Raw genomic sequence first — 12,014 nt, forward strand, 5'->3', positions numbered from 1 at the left:
AATAGTGTGGTTCAAGCAATAATGACTGAAGTGTTTAAGACTGACTGACTAATTCACTCACCCACGGACACTGTTCGAATGCATAAGCTCACCAGACTAAAGTCCAGGTGAGCTAACAACTGGAAATAAGTCAGAAATGGAACGACCACACCTCACAGCAGTCTCAGTATCAGAGTATAGTTCAGAAATCAGATTGATCATCTTTGGTGGCACGCCACGAAGACCAAGAATCCTCCAGAGGGCATCCGGATTCACCGAATCAAATGCTTTTGGAGAACAACATAGGCTGTAAGCAATACCTATCGAAACTCTCGTCTGAATTCAGTGAGGACCAAAACAGCAAGGATACTGGCAATCGTTGACCTCTTTGGTGTAAAGCCTGACTGCTCTGGGAGCTGGTGCTCAAACAGATGCTGGTGAACCCTCTCAATAATTATCCCAGCAAAGACCTTGCCTGGCACTGAGAGCAGCGTCACCCCTCGGTAGTTGTTACAGTTCTGGCGATCACCCTTCCCTTACCAGAGAGGGACAACGAGGCCCCTCTTCCAGTCAATTGGGATGATGCCTATGTTCTAAACAGAGCACAGAACTGCATGCAATGACACAAGATCCCAGGAGTTTTACCCCCATTCAACTGGTTCACCACAGCCTGTGTTTCCACAAATGCAGGCAGTTTGCAGTTTATTGGAGTGTCAGCGATTGAGATAGTTACACCCCTGAAAACCTACTCAACAGCTGGTGGGTGAGCCTGGTAGAGCTACTCAAATGAAAATGATTTTCCATTTTGTTTGACTTCCAAGTAGGGAGATGGACAAAAAAATTTTTTCTCTCCTTTCTGCGCATGTGCGATCTGGACGAATTCAGAACCAACATACGGGAAAGATGCCTTTCTATTCATGTTCCAATTCGTGTTCAAAATTTCACATTCGATTTAAATAAGTTGTTTCTGGATCATAAACTGACAATCATAAACTGATAAGATGGACAGGTGGATGGACAGGTATGAACCAATTGCTTAACCCCTGCATTTTGCTTTGTGTCTGCAGGCTCATAACATCTTCAATATCATGTCAATGCATATGTTTATGTTAATCATGTTCAGTGATTATTTAATTTTCCTGACCACATTTTGTTTGGAACATTTCAATCTTTCCTGTCATTGTTGTTCTTATGGCCATTTGTATGATCTTGTTTATCGTTCCTGGATTTATGACTTTTTCTCTTCTAATGAGAAACAATCACCAGCCCTCACTCAAAAATACCTCATGGTTCATCAATTTTCATCACTCCAAAAGAGTAAATAGAAAACAAACAAGACCGCTCCCTAAACCGTGATCACTTTGATCTGACTGTTTGTTCATTTCTGAAATCGGTGGAACAATTTCATAATGGCCAAAATTCTCTTCTTTTGTTTTTTTGTTTATTCACTCGATGTGATGATCTTGTTTACTTCCCATGGTAAATATAATTTATAATTATTACTGATATTTGACAATGAAATTAACATGCCTCCAATTTTAGATCAATAATGGGGTTTATATTCCTTTTTTTTCCAGTGCCATGTGGTGGTGAACTGCAAGCAGATGGCTGGATGACCTTCCAAGGGCATCTTCAAAACCACGATGATGAGTTGGACTGTACGTGGGACGTCAGAGCTCCTCATGGACATGTTGTATTCATGACCGTTGTGGACCTGGAAATATTTCATTCGAGGAGGTGTTATATTGATTGGCTTGCTGTTGGATACACTCAGACCTCACACAAAGACATCAAAATGTGTGGTCCTTCAGATGTAGGGCGAACACTTGTGTCAACTTCGAATTTTCTCCGGATATTTTACCATTCCACTAACAACTGGTGGAATTGGTATTCTTTAACAAGAGGCTTCAACATCACTTTGATGTCACAAGGTAAAATCGTTTGTTTTAATGTGAACTGAACGTCTTGGCAGTGTCACATTTATTAAGAAAAATGTCAGGTCGTTGATCGTGATGAAAATTTGTCTTTCCCTCCACTCCCCTCGCCCATCTCTCCACCTCTTCATTTCCTGTCTGCTTGTTATGTATGTATAAAGATTTATTAAATGTTGAAGTTATGTGCTGAAATAAAATTAAACAAATGAAGGTTGACACAAATCCTGACTATTTAAAACCACTCCTCACCTCTCACTTTTCTGACAAAATAATTTCCGCAAAATAGTTTTTACTTTTCCAATGACTGGCTGAGAAAGGGCCTCGAGGTTATTACTCATCACAGTCCAGTCCATGAAGAAATTTTATATTTTCACAAATTGTTCAAGTTAGCATGAAATGGGTCATTTTAAAAGCTGCCTTTTGCATCTGATTCAAACGTACGTGCGATCCTGACTTTCTGCACATGTTTACCTCGTTTTGTTGCATTGCCACTTGTAGTTTACTTTAGCCTTTTAATTGTGTTCCACAACTTGACCAGAGTAATTCACCACCATAAATATAGATAATAAAACGGATTGTTGAAAAATTATTAAATTAAGCCGACAACAAAGGTGCAGATTATTTTTGGACACAAAATCAAGGCTCATGTTCGAAGAGTGAGAACACTGAAGGAATCGGAATGCAACAGAATGAAAGCAACGGATGAGGACACAATCGCAGGGTTGAGGGACAAAATAGAGGGAGACTTGGCCAAATAAGGGATGGAGTGAGGAATGAGGGGAAGGGGAAGACGCAGAGGGTAGACAATAATGGATACAGAAGTAAACTCTCCGGAAGGAAAAACTGGAAATTTGGAAAGTGGGCGGCTTGTCGAGGGAGGGTGATTAATAGATGTAGGAAATATGTTATTGGATTGGGGACAATCTGAGATGGTGGTGAACAGCTGTCTTGAAGACCTGGCGGGAAGAATGTGTTTAAAGAGAATGTGGAAGGTGGTTTCACAGATGGGGGGAGGGAGGTAAGAGGAATGAATGAGTGGAGGTGAGCAGTGATACTGGATTTTAGGAGTTTCCCCAGAAGGGGGTTGCTTGTGGACCGTGCATGCCCTGCAGAAACACGATGGAATAAAGCAAAGAAAGAGCATGGCGTGCAAGACCAGAAAGGAAGTGGTCGAAGACAGGGAGACAACCGACATGTCTGTGATGCAAAAATGATAAACCCATCGACTCAGCTTCGCTGGGGGGCATTCCAATGATTTTGAAGACCTTCCTTTCAATGGAATCAAGCTGAACAAGGTGTGAAGCAGGGGCATCAGCCAGAGGAGAGAGAGAGAGAGAGAGAGAGAGAGAGAGAGAGAGAGAGAGAGAGAGAGAGAGAGAGAGAGAGAGAGAGAGAGAGAGAGAGAGCAATAATCCTTCAAGCAGCAGATGAAGTCCTTGTCAGTGGAGAGGAGTTCAGGTGTGCCAAGGGAAGACTTTGTATGACGGAGAATGCCCAGTCGGTGACTGGCTTTAGAGGCCAACTCAGAAACAGTTTGCCGAATAAAATCACAGCTGATAGCGAGGCCCAAAAGTTTGAGTGACTGATTTTCTCCAAGAGGATTGTTTAAAAAAGGTATATTTGAGAGTTTCCCAGATGGTCCTTTTAGAGAGAGAGAGAGAGAAAGTAAGTGTGAGATTTTTCAGGATTGGAAAAATGTATTCCAAATGTTTGACCATCTTGTGATTTATCAACGTCAAGGAAGAGGTAAGAGACTGCTACATGCTTATCAGAAGGATGAGAGATGTCAAAGCAGAGGGTGCAGTTATCAGCAAATTGATAAAGAGGATTTTCCAGAGTCAGAGAGATCATTGATGAAGATTCGAAATGGGACTGGCCCAGAACATTGCTTTGGTGGCACTGCAGCCTTGATAGGGAGAGGAGATGAAAGGATTCCATTGAGTGCCACACGTTGGCTGGGAGAGTAGTCACGAAGCTCTGTATGGAGTTGGCCTTGGATGCCAAAGGAAGAAAGTTTGGAGAGCAAGTCGGGGTGTGAGACTGTATTGAAAGCTCAAGATATGACGACAGAGTCGACCCTGATCTCAGGCCGACATCCATTGTTGAGAGAGTTGAAGCAACATGTCCAAGTTCGAGTGACCTGGTCTGAATCAATATTCATGATCCGGGATGAGGCCGTTTGAGAGAAGTCATGATCATTCATTACTCAACTCCCTTCCAAGAAAGCACCTGAAAGACTGTTTATAGTGAAAATTTTTCGGAATTGAAAGTGTTTCACCTAAAATCCGCTGAGAATTCAATACAAACAAGACATTCAAAGGAAAGAATGTTCTCAATGTTCTCCCCTGTTACAGATATTTAAGTTTTCACTTTTCAATTCAAAGATCAATGATATTTATAAAATGATCTGTTGTTGTTGTTGTTGTTGTTGTTGTTGTTTATTTTAACTGGTATGACCTTTTCTTGTTGTGAATCCTTGGAAAAGGAAATTATGTGAATAATACTTGATTTATAATTTCCTTGTATCTATGACCCGATCTAAAATATCAGATAAAACTCCTTGATTCGTGAACACATCATGACACTGCTGTATTGTTTTTACAACACAGATGGCTGTCGTCCAGCAAATCTATCAGTGATTGCGCAAAACACAACATCATTGAGCATCACCTGGATTGTCCCAAACGACTCCAACGACACTTTAGTTAACTTTGTGTCTTTGCTCTGTTCTGGGAATGAAATGGAAAACCAAACTACAACAAACAAAGAACTCACAATTACAGAACTTTTACCTGGTACAAATTGCACTGTGTCCATCTCTTCCTTGTGTAATGGCACAAAAACCACTCCTACGAGCATCGTCGTACACACAGGTATGTATGAAAAATGCAACAATGGATGAACTTATTTATTTTTGTTTCACATTTTGAGCACGATAATCTGGTTCTGAAGGACATCAGGAAAGGGTGCATCGTCGAGGGATATAAGCCAGGTATTGTCGATGGAAGAGGTAGCGAAGGCATTTGGTGAAAAGAAAGATGTATTTTAGAGGATAGAGAAGATCAAGGATCGTGGGATGCAGCTGGATGTGGGGTTGCTGCACTTGTGTGGGTAGGAGAAGAAAGCATAAAGGAGAGCTGTGGATACGATGAGGAATGATATGGAAGAGGAGGTGTTCAACAAGTTGGAAGAGAATGGTGGAAGGAAGATGATACATAAATTGGCACATGACAGGGATGGGGATGGTAAGGACATGAAAGGGCGGTGATGAAGGAAGTTGGCAGGAGGATAGTGACAGAGAGGGGGGGCAATATTGAAGGTGTGGGTAGGATACTTCGAAGAGCTGTTGAACTGGGAAGGAAGCAGCGGTGAGCTGGAGCTACCGTGTTGTGTTCAAGGGAAAGTGGAGTTGGTGGAGATCACAGAGGATAACATGTGGACAGCATTGAGGAGGATGAAGAAGGGAAGAGTGCCAGACATTGATGAGGTGTGTACAAAAATGATAATTTAGCAGAAGAAGTCAGTCAGTAAGATGAAGAGGCTGCTGAATCTATCAATGAGAGAGGGTCCAATTCTGGAGAAGTGGAAGACAGGGTTAATTGTGTCAATATGGAAGGGGAAGGGCAATGTTCAAGGTCTGGGGAAGTACATGGGCATTGCACTCGTCATTTAATGAAGGTGCTGGAGAGGATTCTGGAGGGGAGGATAAGGAAGAGTGTGGAAATGGAGATCGGAGAAGACCAGCAGGGGTTTAGAAAGGGTTCGGGGATGATGGATTGGATGTTCAGACTGAGACAGCTGGTGGAGAAGAGGTTGGAGATGCAAGGTGAGATGACATTGGGATTTGTAGACCTGGAGAAGGCCTGCAATACTGTCCAGAGAGATATGGTGATGGCGACACTGAGGTGGATGGGAGTTCCAGAAGCAGAAGTTAGGTTGGTGGAACGAATGTACAAGGGAATGAAGGGAAGAGTTTTGGTTGGTCCTGGGATGTCTGAGGAGTTCAGCGTGAACATCGGTTTGAGGCAGGGAAGTTCTCGACCCACTCATGTTTGACATTGCGATGGAGCTGGTAAGCAGGAAGGTGAGCTTGAGGGGTTGTATGGGGAGGATGCTGTGTGTTGAAGATCTGGCTGTTGTGGTGGAGAGTGGGTGGGAGATGCAAGAAATTCTGGGGGAGTGGAAGGAGGCATTTGGGAAGCATGGGCTGAAGATGAGAATGGAGAAGACTGAGGTGATGTGGGTCTGGCAGTCGAGAAAATAAATGAATATCGGGTTAGAGGGAAAGGAGATCAGACAGGGAAATAGTTTTGAGTATCTGGGAAGAACGGTAACTGTGGATGGTAAGTCTGAGGCAGAGATGTGGAGGATTCAGCTGGGTGCGAATGCATGGAGTAGGGTGGAGGAAGTAATGGCAGACAGAAAGATGTCAAGGAAATTGAAAGGGAATGTTTTGATGCTGTGTGTAATGCCGGCCTACCTTAACGGTCTGGAGACGGTGGCACTGACAGAGAGAAAACAACAGAAGCTGCAGGTTTGCAAGAACAACTGGGTCAGAGGATTGTTGGAGTGAAGAGTGTGTTTTGAAGGAACATGGATGAACCGAGTGAGGAGATTGGTGTGCAGATGAGTTTGATAGGGAGAAAGGTGAAATGCCGGCTGAGATGAGCTGGACACTTGGTGCATATGGGGGAAGAGAGAATGGTAAAGAGAGCGGTTCGATTGAGAGAGAAAGGTAAGAGGAAATGAGGTAGACCAGTAAGGTGAGGGGTGTTTGGAGAGTGGAGGGAGTTGGCTGAGCACAGAGGGTGGTTGCGGAGTCTCAAGGCAGCGCAGAAGCTCGGTGCCGTCTGACCTCACCCATCATAAAAGGAAAGAAAAGGAGAAGAAGAATCTGATACTGAGTTGAAAATCCAACCTGAAAACCACATCTGAGGGACATTTCAATTTCATCATTACAAATGTGAGTGCCAAAAGGCATCTGCAGTTTGACATTGGAGCAATTCACCTCAACGCATCAGTGTAGAACCACATGACAATGTTCTGTTAAAATTGTACATTCATAGAAGGTGGATTATGGTTGGAAAGTGAGGACATGGAGTGTTGGAGTGAACATTTTCTGACGAAGGAGAAACTGATGATGGAGAAACAAGGAGGCACAGATAATTCCTTGTATGGTTGGAGTTCAAAGTCCATATCTAACCGAATACATTTTTTCGTTGGTTCTTGCTTGACCTTGAGGGAACAAGTGTCATATTGTCTTATTCGTTTTCCTTTGAATCGTACTGCATTATTTTATTCATGTCTTTGAAAATCGAATGTGCTGACTTCCTCTTTCCTAATATCTCCTTTTTCTAATCCTCCTTTGCCCCATTTTTACTGTTGCATCTTCTGTGAAATGCTTCGAGCCATCATCTAGTCGAGCTCATTAGCTCTTTCCTCCAAACTTGCAATTTGTTTAACCTCGATCATCAAGAGATTTTTGCTTTGATGCCTCCATTCTGCTTTTGGTATTGCAGCAACTTTAAATTCTGTCTATGTATTAAACATTTCTTATTTATGTTTTATGTTTGTCCGTGTTGATCCCTGGATTTTCATTGTATCATCATTTATTTATTTTGGATATATATATATATATATATATATATATATATATATATATATATATATATATATATATATATATATATATATATATATATATATATATATATATATATATATATATATATATATATATATATATATATATATATATATATATACCTGGTGTTGGCGCAGTGGTTCGGGCAGCGGCTTGGGATCCAAAAGGTCCTGAGTTCAAGCCCCGTTGAGCCACTGAATGAATACACCAGGGGGTTGACTCAGCCTGTCATCCTTCCTAGGTCGGCGAAATGAGTACCAGTATACTGGGCCGGTGAATACCCCGGTTAAAAATAGGTGTACCATATCCCTGTGTCGTAGGAGGCGACCAGGGTTGCGTCAGGAAGGGCATCCAGCGTAAAACATGTGCCAAATCAGTATGCAGATCATACGGATGATCCTCTGTGGCGACCCATAACGGGAGCAGCCGAAAGAAGAAGAAGAAGAAGATATATATATATATATATATATATATATATATATATATATATATATATATATGTGTTGTTCATCTTTCGGCTGCTCCCGTTAGGGGTCGCCACAGCGGATCATCCGTTATGATCCGCATACTGATTTGGCACAGGTTTTACGCCGGATGCCCTTCCTGACGCAACCCTGGTCGCCTCTTACGACACAGGGATCAGGATTTGGGTTTCGCCATGATTCCGGGCTGCTCTACACCCTGCCCAGTGCAGAGCTCCCGTCCTCAAGCGATCCTCCAACGCAAGCCTCCGAGTAGCCGGATTACAGGCACACGCCACTACGCCCGGTTTTATATATATATATATATATATATATATATATATATATATATATATATATATATATATATATATATATATATATATATATATATATATATATATATATATTTCAAACAACAAAACTTAAACATGCATTTCAATCGAATAGACATTATCAAAGCTTTTTGACTTGGACTCCTCAGGATAAACCACAACCAGATGAACAAGTCGCCCCAAACTCTCATTTATGAAGTTGCAATGTAATGTGCTCAATGTTGATTGGTTGAGAGAAAGACAGGACGGGATTACCCGATTGGTGGAGCCATTGGGAATCGTGAATAATGATTAGAAGGAGATGAATCACGAATATATATATATATATATATATATATATATATATATATATATATATATATATATATATATATATATATATATATATATATATATATATATATATATATATATATATATATATATATATATATATATATAGTGTGCCATGATATGAATTGTGGTTCAGTTAAAATTTTCTGACAAGGTCAATGGAGTCGGTTCATGGTAATAACATGACAGATGATTGTTTTCTTTGTTTTTGTTTTTTTAGATCCTTCTCCTCCAATGAACGTGACGGTGTTAGAACAGGACATTGGTTTTGCCACAGTGAGTTGGACAGCGCCAAATGATCCAAACAAAGACAAGTACAGCTACCTTGTTACTTGGTCTCAAAATGAGTACTCGGTGAATTCCAGAATCATCAAAAACACACAATTTACCATTCCGAATCTTTCTCCGGGATGGATCTACACTGCGACAATCGATACCGTTTACAACAACAGACACAGCATTCCCGTAACAATAAATGTCACAACAGGTACAGTTTTGTGTTGGACAATTTATGAAATACAGTTTAGATAATAGCGAAAACTACCTGTCGCTTCAATGATGGATATAATCAAAAGACAGAATGCTCCATTTCACAAACCTGTAGCATATCGATATGTGAGTTTCAGTGAAGATTTAAAATGAAGTGAAACACACGAAAAAGGATACTTTACATCATGTAGTAGTAGTAGTTGTTTCTGCTGTCGTCACTGTGGTTGTCGTTTGTGTGCTTCATCCGTGTCCTATTTTTTATTTCCTTCCATGCAAATAAAAAAACAATTATTTCTGGATATAATTGTATGGGCTCCTTCCGTATTCATCACTGTGGTTCCGCTAAATTAAAGCTCCAGTCCTGTTTCTTCTTCTTCTTCTTCCATCAGTTGAAGACAGGCTTTCAAAGCTCTTTTATGATTTAAATGGACACAAATTTTTGTTCCAAGTTAATTGGTTATCAGTTTTCTAACTGTATTGGCTCATGCCTGCTTACCAGACTTGATGGTGGTATGTTTGAGTGTCCACTCCAAGTTTGGAAGGTCAGCGGTTCAAGCCTCAGCTAAGTCATACCAAAGACTTTTAAAAACATCAAAAAAAGATAGAGCATGCTTGATGCTCAGCATTTAAAAGGATATGGACGGACAACCCCCATTGGTTGGTATCCTTCGGGAGGAGCAAATTTCCCCTGAGTAAAATGCCCCGCCTGGTGCGGTGAGAAATGCGGAGCCATTGTTGTGACGTTACTGGTACCCATTGTACTCTGGGAAGTGATGGCACTTCCTCTAAGCTCAGTGACTATGTTGTGTTTGTGTTGTCTACATGTCCATGTGCTGTGTGTGTGAGTGGCAGCTCCGTTACAAGCCTTCAACCTTGTGTTAAAAATCGAAGTAAATCGACGATTTGCTTTCTGACAGTATAATAAGTTATCCCGAACCATTGCTGTGCCACTGTAGCTTAGAGCAGGAGATTGAAACTCGGTATGGGAACCAGCCATACCTTCTCTTCCCTTTGTTAGAGACACCGTGGGATCTTTAACGTCCATCAGTATTTGCAGACAGACAGCTTCTCTGGCATCATGTCCTGATGAACTGCAAATACAGGGTGCCCCACAGAAAACCAGGAAATTTGAGATTTGAGATTTATTTTGCCATATTTTACCATTTCAATAAACTGTTTTACACTACATCTAAGTTTGCTTTTGTTTTGTTTGAAATAAACTGCACCAAATTTCCTGGTTTTCTGTGGGGCACCCTGTACGTTGATACCTTTCCCCTGCATGCGAAACACCAGCATCTTACTTTATTTTTATATCTGTTTCAATCGGTCAGAAAGTCAACCTGCTTTATCTCTCATTTCTTTTCGGCCCCTTACCATACCATGACGTCGTCATGACACCAACAACCTATCGGTCTCCACTCAGTAAGTGTGTCCACAGGATATAATGACAGAAGCAAACACTTTATGGGAAGATCATTTTATATTAATTTTAAGAGTTTTTAGGATTCTCTCTCAGCTACGAAGTATTTACTTTCCCAATTATTTTCTGTTCACATCAAAATAAGTTGTACATTTTCCCATTTTTTTGTATTGTAAAACAAACTTTTACATTTACATGAACTGGTTTACAATTATATAACTATAAACAGTGCATAACGAATTTTGTTTTTCCAGTGCCGTGTGGTGGACATCTGCCTGCAAACGGCTGGCTCTCTTCTCCGAGTTATCCTCACCGGCATGATGGTGGATTAGACTGTGTGTGGGACGTGACCGCTCCCCCGGGGCATCTTGTGTTCCTTACGGTGGTGGACCTGGATTTATATATTTCATCATTGTGTTACTATGAATACTTGGTTGTAGGTAACACTCAGACATGGCAGAGAAATATCACAATGTGTGACGCCTCAAATGTTGAACGAACAATCATATCCGCATCCAATGTGCTCTGGGTATTTTACCATACCACATACAGTTCCATGAAAAGAGGCTTCAACATCACCTTTACATCACAAGGTAAAACTGTTTGTCAGCTTGGATGTGTTGAGCATTTACAAAATTTGAACATTTCCATCAGATAATTATTTAACAAAGTTTGCTTCTCAACACAAAATATATTCTCCTCTGAATTTTATTGCATCGTTTCTTGATGTCTTTGAACATCATATTAAATTAAATTATTCCTTTTTTGTGTTTTCAGTGGTATTATAACACAAGCATGAACAACAATGCATTCCAAGCAGAGGAAAATTAAATATAAGCCGAGCATACTGTAGTCATGCCTTTGGAAGATTTAGCTCCTCACATTCATTTATCTTCTTCCGAGCACCACATCCTTCCACCCCGTCCACCACACACCCCCACAGCTCATCTCAAAAACCTCTTTGGATGACCCATTCAATATCTTTAGATCTCCACATATGACCAACAATGCTGTCTTTTCGCATCATTCTTCTTATGTAGTTACCACCAGCCTTGCAAAGATCATCACCACATTACGCTGCATATCTCCAATTATAAAGTTGTGTATTATTTGATGTTGCAAGCATTATAAAATGAAATTCAATTTTTTCTCATGAAACGTCCATATAAACATGAAACTGCTTCCTTTGACTTGTGGAACAGCTGTCGATCAGAGAGAATGATAATTATCTGGCTGCCCGATCGACTTATACTTGCTTTTGGAGGTGAAAAGTCTCAGTCAGGTGAAGTAGGAACAAGATGGCAAATTGAATCATGGGGACCTCTATTTATTACATACTAGCAAACACAATCTGCCGCTTCGCTGATGGGAATTGTGTGTGTGTGTGTGTGTGTGTGTGTGTGTGTGTGTGTGTGTGTA

At 40.9% G+C, this 12,014-nt stretch overlaps 1 protein-coding gene across 7 annotated transcripts in view; it reads left to right on the forward strand.

Annotated features, from left to right (window-relative positions):
* Nucleotides 1-12,014, forward strand: part of LOC147007731 (uncharacterized) — a 218,407-nt gene that overhangs the window by 92,505 nt on the left and 113,888 nt on the right. For all 7 annotated transcript variants that reach the window (XM_085866511.1, XM_085866515.1, XM_085866513.1 and 4 more), the window contains 4 exons: nt 1,557-1,910; nt 4,523-4,786; nt 8,907-9,173; nt 10,850-11,188. In XM_085866511.1, coding sequence (XP_085722637.1) covers nt 1,557-1,910; nt 4,523-4,786; nt 8,907-9,173; nt 10,850-11,188 — 1,224 coding nt within the window. The remainder of the gene's footprint in view (nt 1-1,556; nt 1,911-4,522; nt 4,787-8,906; nt 9,174-10,849; nt 11,189-12,014) is intronic.

Source organism: Eptatretus burgeri, unplaced genomic scaffold (assembly GCF_056783735.1).
Source record: "Eptatretus burgeri isolate ZD-2024b unplaced genomic scaffold, Ebu_testis_v1 Ebu_testis_scaffold_34, whole genome shotgun sequence".
NCBI lineage: Eukaryota > Metazoa > Chordata > Myxini > Myxiniformes > Myxinidae > Eptatretus > Eptatretus burgeri.